Raw genomic sequence first — 12,771 nt, 5'->3', positions numbered from 1 at the left:
AAGTAACAAAGACAACCATATTCTTAGGAAGGAGGTTGGCTAAAAGATGGCCCCGGGGACCTAACAACTGGCTTCCTCATTATAGTGGAAGGGAATGTGGTTCAGGTCTCTCTTTTTTTAAATATATTTTACTGATTTTTTTACAGAGAGGAAGGGAGAGGGATAGAGAGTTAGAAACATTGATCAGCTGCCTCCTGCACACTCCCTACTGGGGTTGTGCCCGCAACCAAGGTACATGCCCTTGACCGGAATCGAACCTGGGACCCTTGAGTCCACAGGCTGACTCTCTATCCACTGAGCCAAACCGGTTAGGGCAAGTTCAGGTCTCTTTCAGTTCGTCCTTCTCTCATATGGCAGTTCATCTTTTGCCTAATCTGACACTAGGGCATGGGCCAAAGCAGAGTGCCCACTTTCCAGATGGGAATACTGAGGCACTGTAAGCCCCTTGAGTACAGAGTTGTCTCATCCATTTCTAGCCCCACAATGTGCAAAGCACAATGCTGGGCACATGAGGGGAATGAGAGATGCGTAGTGAGAGACTGAGCTGTGTATTTATCTGGTCAATATTTATTGAACACCTACTAGATGCCTACCCCCTGCTAGGCATCCAGGATACAATGGTGAACAAGACAGGTGTCTGCCCTGTGGAATGTAGACAGCCCATGCTCTAGAATGTGCTGAGCACTAGCTGAGCGTTAGGGATTAGCCACAGCTCCATTCATCTCCCACCACCTGCCCCTGCATATCACGGAGCTGCCACCCATTGGTGTGTGTTCAGGGAATGCAGGCTCCGGTCTAGGCTGAAGGTTGTTCAACAGCCCAAGTAAAATCAGCACCTTGCAGCTGTGTCTCTATCAACCCAGGCCTACACATCTTTAAGATGCATCAGAAGTCATGCCCATTCACCTGCTCAGGGACCACTCCCTGCAGGGCTCAGCCCCCTTCCTGCTGTCCCCAGGGCTGGGCAGCCCAAGGTCTCCAGGTGTTGTCGGTAGGGGCTGGGAGAGCAGGGGGCCCTGGCTGATCCTTAGGAGTGGTCAGCCCTGGTTGTGTTGGAGGATCAGGTGGATTCTTCATTCTCCCTCCACCTGTCCTCTGATGTGGAAAGAGGTGGGAGGAGAGGAGGAGTGGGAGAAGAGGAAGTAAGTTCCAGGTTAGACAGCCCATCCCTGGTCCCATGGGTTCATAGACCCCAGCACTGTGGACCTGCTACCGACCACACCCACAACCCTGACCAATCACAGTGGGTTCTGGCTGAAAGAGTAGGGCAGGGTCCTGGGGGTCCCGCATAGATGCCCTTTTAATCGCTGGGTTGTGCGGTGAATCAGGCCCCAGGGGAGGAGCAGGAGCATCTGGGGCAGCAGCAGTCTAGACAAAGATGATGTACCCACTTGAACAGAAGTATTTTTGATCCTGACCTTAAATATTTTAATAGCCAGTGTGACTGCGTCAGTACATTCCAGCCCTGCTACCAACCACAGTGCCCATATGATCACATCAAATCCAATTTAAAACCACATATTTTATTGATGTTCTTCATCAACAATACAGGGTCATGTATCCAAGTGCTACTCAAGTCCCACAACTGGCAACTTCCCCACCGCTACGCCGCCCCCCCCCTCCCCCCACTCACACTGTCCAATCTGCCAGGAGCCGACCTTCTGCAGGTCTCCCTTTGGCTTCCTCCCTCAATGTCCAGCCTCACAGCGCCGAGGCTCCGGGAGGCTGCAAATGGCTGGACTGGCTTCCAAACTTGAGCTGGGGGTCAAGAGAGAACCAGGGCCTGGGTCACCGAGGCCTCTCCCCCTACCCTTCCATTGCCACCACCTAAGTATGGCCAGAACAAGGATGAGGATGCCCCCCAATGACTTCTCCATCCAGCAGCCGGGGCTCTCCTTCAGCTCTCTCTGCCATATCTTTCCTCTCCAAGTGACCTGACCTGCTGACCACCAAGATGCCAGAGTGACCATTTTTCTGGGGGTGGGAGTCAGTGCCTGGATGACAGCGACAAGTTGCCCCTGATGGCAGGAATCTCATGATCTTGGTCACTACTGTACATACTTGGCACTAAATAAATACATGTGATGCATGAATGAAGGGATATGGGAGGAAGTATAAGTGGATGGAGCCATTACTACATTAACCCTCTAGGGGGCATGAAGGCAGGATCAAGCTCCACCCAAGAACTCAGGGGGTTGTGTAGCAACAATTGGGGTTGCCATGGCCACCAGCTGGGCACTGTAGGGTGTGGGTTTCAGCCCTGCTGCCTGCATGGATGGCAGACTGGCCTTGGGACCCAGTCAGGAGGGGGCACATGTGTTGTCCCCACTCCCTCATATGCCCCAGGGGTCTGGTCCTCTGGGTTCCAAAACACACAGTCATGCCCTTATTCAGAGCCAGTTAGATAACAGCACTGGTCTGGCAATTGCACCCCTATATTCTGGTCTCCCCATTCCACAGCCTCAACTCCCCCAATCTTCCCCTTCCGAGTTGAGCATGACCTTCAAGCTCTGCTCTCCCCACCACTGTCCCCACCTGCCCCTGAACTGCTCCGTCTCCCTGTTCTCAAATGTCAACCGCCTTAACTAGCATTAGTCCCCAGGTAGATCTGTCTCTCCAGAGACTCTCTCCTCGGTGGCTGGGTGGGATCCTAAAAGTTTGCATCATCATTTTAAGACTCCTCCGTGCCCATACCACCTCCATGAAAACAAACAACTCTCTACAGATCATCTGGACCTGGCGATCACAAAGCGGACACCAGAATCCTGGGTGGGAGAGATGTTCCCTTCCCTAAGCCTGTGCAGGGATTCTTTCCCAGCACACCTGCTAGATGACTGCCTAGTCCCTGCTGGAACACCTCCAGTTTGGGGCCCTCACTACCTCCCCAGAAAGCCATCCTAACATTGAACAGCTTTAGCTGCCAGAATGTCCTTTATACGGGGAAGAAATGAACCCACTTCCTTCTCTCATTCTCATTCTTCAAATATCCCAGCACTCAGCCTCTGTCACCTTCTTCCTTCTCCCCTAAGTGCTCTCTCTCTCTCTCTCTCTCTCTCTCTCTCTCTCTCTCTTTCTCTCTCTCTCTTCCTATATGGTTATGTAGTCACATGCCTCTCATTTATAAGTATGCCCCCTTCCCTTCTCCCTTCTCCTTCCTTTCCCAGCATCTAGCCAAGGCTGGAAGAGTGCCAGGGAAAGAAAGCATCCAGCCAGGCCCTGGACTGGGCTGGGTGGCCAGCTGGAGTAGGTTGCACAGGGGACAGCAGCTGGAAAAGAAATCCCAGACCATTGGCTGCTGCATCCCAAAGAAAGGGCCTTGCAACTTGGGGGTGGGGTGGGCAGCAAGCTACTGAGTTCTTTTCCCCTCTCACTGCCCACAATTCCTTTAGAGGGGATGAGGACACTCCCCCTCCTTTCCCAAGCTCCCTGGCAGTTGGCAGAGCAGACTTGGTAATTTTAAACACTTTGTAATTTTAAACAGTTTTGCCAGACTTCAGGTCCCAGGGAGCATCCTATCGGCAGCAAGAATTCATTCCCTACTCCCAACATGGGGCTTACCTCTAAGCCCCAAGATCCAGCAGATGGCAGTGACGACATGAGACATGGCAGAGGGAGTGGATCAAGTGGGCAGAGGGGCAAAGAGGGGCCCCAAGGAAAAGAAACACCCGCCTGGCTGCTCCCTGGAGAGTGTAACAATGCCTGGGTGGCCATTTTTTCCTCCTTGTCGTTGATCCACCAGCCAATGCTGTTCTCTGTGTCACAGACCAGGGGTGGGTGCTAGGACATTACCCATCCAGGTTGTAGTGGGTCATGGGTGGGGACAAGGGTGCCATGGTCTCGTGCTCAGGAGGAGTCAAGACACCGAGAGAAATGATGGGTGTGCCTGCTACTTTTCCCGCTGCTTGGAGCTCTCACCTCCGACGTTGAACATGGGGACCAGCAGGCCCAGCAGCCACCGCTTCCCGAACACCTCCTGCAAGTTCTTGCGCCAGGGCCCAGCCCTCACCGCTACCCCCTTCCGCACCTGGTGGCGGGTCTGCCCCCGGAGGATCAACAGCAGCTGATGGCAGCAGAAGCCGGCGCAGGCCAGGCCGACGGCAAACCAGAGGTAGAGCATGAGGATGACGAACATTTCAGAACCGAGGACAGCTCCTGCAGGGGTGGGGGCGGGGAAACACCAGCATCGCTTTACACCCAGGCCACGTACCGACCTGCCATCACTGCAGGCGCTTTCCGCTGGGAAGGGAGGGAGATTAATGAGATTGAAGCGATATTTTATAGCAATCTCAGCGCCGCAGCGACGGCGAGGAAGGATAAACTAGTTGCCCTAACTTTTTCTTAGTGCTGACGGCCAGGGAAGAACTGGGGATGTCGGGGAGAAGGGAAGGAGGCGTCTCTGGGCGGCGCCTAGATACTAACATCCCTGAGTCGGAGATGCCCGTCTTTCTCTGCCTTCTCTTTCTAGTCTGGAAACAGGGAGAAGGGCTTTTTCTAGGAGGAGCAAGGGGTGAGCTGAGGATGCTAGAGAGGGAGCTGGCGCCTGGGCAGCTGTCTAGACTGAAGCGCCTGCTCCCATGGAGCCGGAAGCATCAGCGGGAGGGCTCAGGCAGGTGACAGCCTGACGGGGAGCAGGGCCTAGTCATCAAGAAGAATAAGTAACCAGCTCCCAGGGCAGCACAGAGCTCCAACCGAGAGAATAAACCAGTCATTAGTGTTAACAAGAGGACAGTGTGGCCACCAGAACACTCGACGAGAGCTCTCCTGTCAGTCAGAGCTTGCTAAACCTGGAAGAGCCTCCCACCCCGCCCCCCTCCCCCCGCCAAGGTCACTAGTCCAGCCTCCTGCCTTGGGCGGGACCTCCTGTAAACTTCTCTAAACAAGCCCTCTCTATTACTAGGTTTTAAATGTCGTCTGAGTAAGAGATCCCACACTCTTCTTCAGAGTAGGGGGGGGCAGTCCACGCTAAGTTTGAATCTCCCAGCTCTGTGGTCCCGCACACGTTTCTTAACCTCTCTGAGTTGCAGTTTGCTCATCTGTAAAATGGTTCCATAGGGTTGCACAATTCAGGAAAATTGTGTGCAAAGTGGCCAGCTTTCTGATTCACACCCAGCACAGTGCTCCCCGCTGAGGAGACTTTACCCAAAAAGATCTCAATGTTAACTCCTTTTAGACCATCAAGCTTTCTCCTTCTTCCCAGGGCTTGCAGTCCTACCTGGGCTGCATCTTTGGCAGCCATGTTAGAGACACCCACCTTGACCTGCCCAGCAGCCAGGGCAGTGAACCCAGGAGAGAACTCGAAAGCCCCCCTCAGCTGCCCTTCCTGCAGAACAAGCCCACCACCACCTCCTCCAGTGAGATGAGGGTACCTGCTCCAGACCCCACCTTACAACCTACTTGACCTCTGCAAATCGCAATCATATCCCTCCCTCCTCCAGCTTCCCCTGGCCCCGGTCTACCTCTTCCCCGGTCTCCCCAGGCTCCAGTTTCCAGACCCCTGAGGGTTGGGCTCTTAGGACTTGTCCAGTCTCAGCAGTGATGGACTCAGCCACCGGGAGGGTTTGGGTTTGCTCATTAGCAGCCTCCTCTTGCCCTCAGCCCCTGGGAGCTTGATAGCAGGTTTCTATTTGCAAAGTTGGTGACAATAAGTCCAACTGCCCAGGGGAGGGAGGGCTCGTTCCAGCTGGCATTTTGAGGAGCCCCTCAGCTGGCTGTGGGCAGCAGCGGGACGGGGCTCACACTGGGCCGGCCCTCCCTCTGACCCACTTCTTCTTGTCAGCACAGGTTAGCTCAGGAAGCACATGGAGGATGAAGGATCCAGGGACCGGGGTTCCCGTTGGGCTCCGGGAATGCTGACAGGGAGAGATGACCCTCGAGCTGGGACCTGAGAACATCAGAGCTGTCAAGTGCGGGCCTGCCTTGCATCTCAGCCTCGGGGACAAGCCGGAGCTGATGGAAGCTGTTTTTCAGGGGCTTTATTTCTGGCACTAAATCAAGGCATGCGGAAAAGCCCCTGTGGCCTTCTCCTAGGCCCTTGTGGCAACTACAAAAGGCTCTTCTGGTGACCTGCTTTTTCTTGAAATGTTTGAAGTTGGCTAACCTGGCTGCCTCAGCTCTCTGAACTATCTAATAATAGTTCTGCTTCTTTTAGAAAAAATCAGAGTTTTTCTAAAGGCCTGAATGGTCACACCACCCAATCTCTCCCTCCCTGCTCCCCACCAAGCATTTATAACACCTTTGACAGATCATTGCCTGGCATCTTTAACATACATTCCGGGACAAGGGGCTCTCTTCCTCCCAAAGTGGCTCATTCATCAAGAAGCAGCTTCAGAGAGGCAGTGTGCTGTGGTGGAAGGAATATGAGCTCTGGAGGCTAGCAACCCTGAGTCCAAATCTTGGGTTGGAATCATAACTAGTTGTGTGGCTTTGAAGCAACTTAACCTTGCTGACCTTTTTGTTCCTGAGCCTTTAAGATGGATATGATAATACCTACCTCCCAGAATTGTGGTGAGGACTGAATGAAATGAGACCTGCACAGTGGGTAGCACATAATAGGTGCTCAACAAACATTAATCCCCTTTCCCTTTCACTGGACTTTCTGGAGGCATCCACCACGCTGGTGTACTTATACAAATGTCATGACACAGATCAGATGGCGTCATCTCCATTTCCTAGGTGAGAAGAATGAGGCTCAGAGATGTGACACAATTTACACTGATCCCATGAAGCCACAAGAAAAGACAACTTCTAAAATCCACCTGGCCAGCCTCCTACCTCGTGAGCATCAGCTAAAGACCCATGGGCAGCAGCCACCAGAAGACCTCTTCTATTTCTAGCTCACACAGCCCACACTCCCAGCCATCTCATGCTCATGCAGATATAAGTCAGGGACAGTACCACAGTTGAGGACAAGTACCACAGCTGGAAAATAACTGCTCAATCGGACAACTTGGGCCTTCCAACTCCCTCCTGTCCTCCTGAGCAATGAGGTAGGTAGTGTCCTCAACCACTTGGGTTGAGAATAGGGGGAGAAGAGATAGGGAGGAAGGCACTGAAGAGTGTACTGGGGAGGGGGAGAAGGATGTGCAAGGGGAACGATGAAAGGTTGGCAAAGGAGGAAGATGAGATGGGAGAGTTTGAGATTACAAATGTTGGCCTTTCTTTTCCTAGTGGGTATGGTGAGGAGGTAAAAGATAATGGCACTCATCTTTCTGCTGGAATGGGATCTGGCCTCCAAGGTAGGCACTTACTGGTTCTGTTCTGCCACCAGAGCAAATACATAGATCCCTCTTTTTTCCTTTCCTGCCTCCCAAACCTAGCACATATGGATAGGCCTCTAAGCCTGGCTTATCTCAAATCAAACCATTTCAAGATCCTCCCTTTGGAAACATCCATTTTTATGTGAGGAAACTACTTGCAAAAGAAAGTGTAATTAGGTTCTCTGGCTCCCCTCATCTCTCCACCTGCCTGTGCTCACACTCCACCCCCTAGCTCGCCCACCTACCCTCCCTCCTCCTGGTTATTTCAGTCCCAGCAGCCTCCTATGCCAGCGCCAGGTTCCAGAAGGCCTGAGAGCTCTGAGTTCCGGGCCCAGCTCAGCCACCAGCCCTCAAGGCATCTCCCCTAGCTGGGTCCTTCCTGGGTCTCTGTGTTCCCTTTGCCAAATGGCACAACAGTTCTATGCCTGCAAAAGATTAGGCTGCTGCCCCAACAAAGGCTGAGATAATGGCTCCCCTCAGAGTGGAGCAAAATTTTTATGAATGTCCAGCCCAGGCACATCAAGACAATCTTGGCTTCTCAGTGGAAGCAGCTGCATTCCGCCTTTCTTTGTCCCTGAAAGGTCAGTGGCTGAGGAAACATGCTGTGTTCCCTGTGCTGCTGTGGGAAAACCATTTAATCCATTTGCGCCTCAGTTTGCTCATCTGAGAAATAGAGAAATCGATAATCATACACACATACATGTGTGCACACTATCAATTGTAAAAACCAGGTCATTCAGAGTCAAAGGTCAGGGTAGGATGGAGAGGAAGAAAGTGAGGTAGGGACATGTTGCAAGGCCAGGTAAAGTGGTAGGAACTGCCACAGGTCCCTCTGGGCCAAGTACCAGGGAGCTGTTCGCAGGGCACACTATACACAGTCCTCACCAGGGTGCCCAGCTGAGCACCACTTCCAAGGCCCACATGTCTGGCTCCTGCAGCTGTATGAGCCTCCTGTATGAGCCTCCAACTGTATGAGACCGCCCGAGCCGCCCGGGGACGTCAGTTCCCACACCAGTCCCATCACTGTGGTGTGAGGATGCAACCATTAAACATGGCTGCATCTCCAACCAGGTGCCCCCTGCTCTGAGGCATCTGCAGGCTGGGACCACCTGGTGGGGTCAAACATAATGGGCAGGAGGGCAGAACTTAGTCTCTTGCTGGGGATGGCTGGCACCCTGTTGATCTTACTATGGCTGGTTGGCAAGATGTTTGGAAGGCAAAGTCCTTAGGGGAATGTGTGAGCAGCATTGGGGTCCAGGCAAAGGAAGGCCAAAACATTGGTGCCCCTCACAGGCTGCATGGAAGGGGGGCCAGCACCCAGCCCGCCTGGCACAGAGCAGGTCTATTGCCTGGATCACCACATCTCTACGAGCAAATGGACCATGGTGAGCAAAAAGGAGATGATGAACAAGGTTGGGGTAGGGAGAGAGGTTGCCAGATAAAATATAGCATGCTCAGTTAAACTGAATTTCAGATAGGTAACAGAATATTGTTTTTTAGTATAAGTATGTCTCATGCAATATTTAGGAGTTACTTATACACTTAAAAGTTATGCATTGTTTATCCAAAATTATAATTTAATTGGGCATCTTGTTGTGGGGGGGGTATTTTTATTTACTTACTTATTTATTTATTTATTTTTCCGAAATCTGGCAAACTTGGGGTTGGGGTTGGGGTGGGGGTGGGGTCTTTGTGTAGGGCCCAACCTGCCTGTCAAGACCCACTCACCAGAGAAGAACTGGCTGATGGAGGTGGGAAGGAGCGTGAGGAAGGCCAGTGGGTGCGCGAAGGAGATGGAAAGGACTGCGGAGATGTAGGCCACGCCCGCCACCATGGAGTAGAGGCAGGCCAGGGAGGTGTAGAGGCAGAACAGGACGAAGTTGCGCATGTTCCTGCTGCCAATGCAGTTGCCCGTGAAGAAACAATGGTGGTCGTGCCTCAGGGTGACTCTGGCGCACACTCGGCAGAAGTGGGTGCTGGGCGGGGGGCACAGAGCCTTCCTGGCCGAGGCCCCCTGGCAGGCGTCCAGGTCGTCGGGCGAGTTCTGGATGACCAGGACGTAGTTGCCCAGGGCGTTGGTCGAGAGGAACAGGAAGAGCGCCCCGTGGAGCAGCGCAGGCGAGCAGAGCTGCGCGGCCGCCGGGTCCTCGCGCATGCTGGGCAGGAAGAGGAAGAGCTGGAGCGCGAAGGTCACCAGGGAGATGCACAGGAAATAGGCGGGGGCCACCACGTTGAGCAGCCTCAGGGCCAGCATCTTCGATTACATTCCTAAGGGGCCCGGGGAGAGAGGAAAACTTACTGCGGTGTCCAGGTGGCGCCCTAGGGCGCTCCCCAGGCGTCCTCCGTCGGCCCAGCTTCACACCAGTCCATGCTCCCCATCCTTGTCCCTCGACCTCCCCTCCTCTCTTTCCTAACCCGGGTGGAGCAGGCGTGAGACCCCGAGTCCGACCGCCAAGGCCTCTGGGGGTCAGACTCTACTTCCCCGTGCTGGCTCCAAGGTTTCTGAGGGACTTCGGCGCCCTGGCACCCCGAAGTCAGACACTAGGAGAGCGAGGTTGGGGCTTGTTTGTAAGGAAAGGTGGGGCAAGGGGTTGGGCTCCGTTATGGCTGTGGAAAAGAGCCCAGGGTTGGGGTTTCTCCTTCAGACCTCCCTGGAGGAGAAGGCAGAGGATTGGGGTGGGGCCGAGGGAAATTATGGGAGTCCTGCATCACCTCCCCTTTCTCAGCCCCCGCCCCCACCCCATCTTGGGCAACACTCAGGGACCTCACAGGTCATCTGACTCTTTGGAGGTATGTGTGCTTGGGGGTCCGTGATTATTTGGTGTGTGTGTGTGTGTGTGTGTGTGTGTGTGTGTGTGTAGGGAGGGTCTGTGTGTGACTCTGTACGTGTAATCTGTGTGTGCCTGGGTGTCTGTGTTTGTGTATATCTGTGTACACACACGCAGCCGCTGCCACCTGGCTTTTTAAAAAAATCGATTAAAACGATCGATCCATTCACACAGGCGCTGAGGCATCTAGTGGGGTAAGGAGGGGGCAGCCGGAATACCTGTGTCAGCCGGTCTTGGTCAGCCCACCTCTCCACGCTGGCAGCCCTGGCTATTTCTTTGCAAAAAGCGTTTTCATTTGAGGCGACGATATCCCCCCTTCCCGCCTGCCTCCCGCCCTCCTGGAGCGAGAAATCCAAACAACGCCGATGGCGCCGAAACCCTTTCGGTACCAACAAGCTCGCCCTGGGCGCAGGAGCGGATGCTTGGCCAGCCTTTCGGCTGATCGACCCCGGCCGCCGAGCGCAACCCCCGCCGCATCTCCACTCCACCTCCCTCACCCCCAGCCCGGGTTCCTGCCCAGCTTCGGAGGCCACCGGTGCATGGAATTCTGGGCGCCCGAGAGAACTTTTCCAAGGGCTAAGGAGTCGGGAGCCCTAGGCGCGAGAAAAGTTCTGGGAAGGCAGCTGCACCCGGGATGGGCGAGTGCCAGGAGGCCACCATCCAGGCTGTCCCATCCCTTTGGGCGACTGATCACCTTGGAGTCCCCTCTGAAGGTGCCAGTGCCCCGGGGACCCGCGGCCGCATGGGGAGCGCGAGTCTCTCTCCGGCAGGGGTCCAGCGCCAGGCACGCCCAAGGGTGGTCACTGGGGGCTCGGTGCTGCCTCTGGCCATGCGCTTCCGGGCGCTGCCGCGGCGCTGCCCACCCCAGACAGAGCCCTCGGCCCCGGGCTCCGGTGAAGCAAGTGTCTTCCCCACGCCGGTCGCCAGGGGGGCGCGGGAGCAGCCTCCAGATGCGCCGCGGCGCCTGGAAGGCGAAGGACTGGGGCTGGGGGAGTGGGGGGCGTTGGGCGGGCGGCCGCAGCCCGGGCCCTACGCCGGAGAGAGGACGGCGGAGACCGCCCGAGTCGCCCGGGGACTCGGGGAGCTGTCCGTTCAGCACTGGAGCCTGCCTCGCCCGCAGCGGAGGGCGGCACAGCCGGAGCCCCAGCGAGGCAGGCAGCGCGGGCGGCCGCCGGCTTCTCGGCCAGCGCCTCCCGGGCGCCCGGGAAGCCGCCCCCTGCGCGGCCGCCGCCGCCGCCGCCGCACCGCCGCAGAGGGGTGAGGAATGAACTCACCGAGCTCCGGTCGCCGATAAGAGGAGCCCTGGACGCCGGCTCTCGCCCTCTCCGAGGCTGCAAACTTGTGGGCTCGACCCCGCTGGCTCGCAGCCTTCTCACGATTCGCTTCGGGGACTGGGCAGGTAGCGGGGGTGTGGGGAGGAGGGAGCGGGCAGCTGCGGTCCTCCCACTTGGGCGCCAGCGAGTGGGGGCCAGGAAGCGGCGGGGATGGCAGCTGAGTACCCCCAGTCCTGCAACCCCCTCTTCCCCTTCTGGGGGCGGCTCCCTGACCACCCCTCTCAGCATCGGGGACTTGCCCCCCACCCCTCTCCTGGTTCCCTTGCAGTGGGCTGGGGCGCCCTGCCTGACTTCAGCCACCGGTTACAACTGGGATCTGGATTCAGCCCTGATGTGGATGCTCTCACCATCATCTGCTCTTGCCTTTCCGCTGTGGCTGACAACCCTCCCTGCTCTCCACTCTGGGACAGAGAGGAGCCTGGGGGTTTTAGAATTCAGCCTGCCAGGGGCAACACCCATAAAGACCAGCGTCATTGTCACAGAGGGGTTGAGACCCTGACTCTGGAGCCTGTCCCCCTGGGTCTGAATAGCCACCATTCACTACTGTGTGATCGTCAGATTCCACTTCCTCATCTGTAAAACAGAGATGTGAGGATTCTATGACAATATACTCAAAGCCCTAAAACAGGGCCTGCCCGTGGTAAGCACTAGTTGAGCATCAGTGCCTAGTAAGTGTCACTATTTACTGGGCTCTAGAACCAGGCACTGTGCTAAGCCTTTAGCATAAAGCAGCTTTGTTAACCTTCTCAGCAGAAGCTCAATGTTCCCACTGTGTGGATGAGGAGGTTGAGACACAGAGATGCTAAGCCACATGCCCAGAGTCACACAGCAGGTAAGTGGCAGAGCCTGGATTTGAACGAATGCACCCTCTCTCTGCCTCTACACACCCCAACACCACTCTGAGATCTGGGGGGGGGGTCTCATTTGGGAGAAGGGGGGACAACAGAGCTTGAACCAGGAGCATCTGCCCGGCATCCTGTCCCATCTCCCTGTTCCCATTCCTTCCCCTCCCGACTCCACTATCCTGAGGTGGGTGCTGAGGGACACCAAGAAGTGGGTGCAGTTGGCAAGTGTGTGTCAAATGGGGGCGGGGGTGAGGGACGCAGAGGCTTTAGAAACACTGCAGGCATATTTGAGCCACCACAACGACTTCAGTTTCCCAGGCTGTCATGTCTCACCTCCCCTTACCCTCACCCTGTTCCACTCCTCTGGGTGAAGGCAAACATAATAAATAAATAATTGTTTCTTGCTTTCTCAACCGGTTGATTAAAACAAGAGCAATCCCTTAAAATGAGGCAGCCCAGCCTATAGTTTTGAATCATGAGATACTGTTTTCTCTGTATTTTATCAGTG

At 55.3% G+C, this 12,771-nt stretch overlaps 1 protein-coding gene across 2 annotated transcripts; it reads right to left on the bottom strand.

Moving 5' to 3' along the window:
* Nucleotides 1–1,507: 1,507 nt before the first annotated feature.
* ZDHHC22 (zinc finger DHHC-type palmitoyltransferase 22) lies at nucleotides 1,508–11,548 on the bottom strand. Of its 2 annotated transcripts, none has more exons than XM_070416075.1 (3): nucleotides 11,359–11,548; nucleotides 8,985–9,524; nucleotides 1,508–4,152 (listed from the first exon to the last, which is right to left on the bottom strand). In XM_070416075.1, exons 2-3 carry the CDS (start codon nucleotides 9,508–9,510, stop codon nucleotides 3,887–3,889), a joined length of 792 nt encoding a protein of 263 aa, XP_070272176.1. In that variant the 5' UTR covers nucleotides 9,511–9,524; nucleotides 11,359–11,548; the 3' UTR covers nucleotides 1,508–3,886. The 2 variants fall into 2 exon arrangements, with proteins under 2 accessions (XP_070272176.1, XP_070272185.1); XM_070416084.1 differs by lacking the exon at nucleotides 11,359–11,548 and adding an exon at nucleotides 10,303–10,359.
* Nucleotides 11,549–12,771: the final 1,223 nt, after the last annotated feature.

The sequence above is a fragment of the Myotis yumanensis genome, unplaced genomic scaffold (genome assembly GCF_028538775.1).
Source record: "Myotis yumanensis isolate MYYU_CA2020_CCGP unplaced genomic scaffold, mMyoYum1.0.hap1 SCAF_1, whole genome shotgun sequence".
NCBI classification, from domain to species: Eukaryota; Metazoa; Chordata; class Mammalia; order Chiroptera; family Vespertilionidae; genus Myotis; species Myotis yumanensis.
This window is presented reverse-complemented; position numbering and strand designations above follow the sequence as displayed.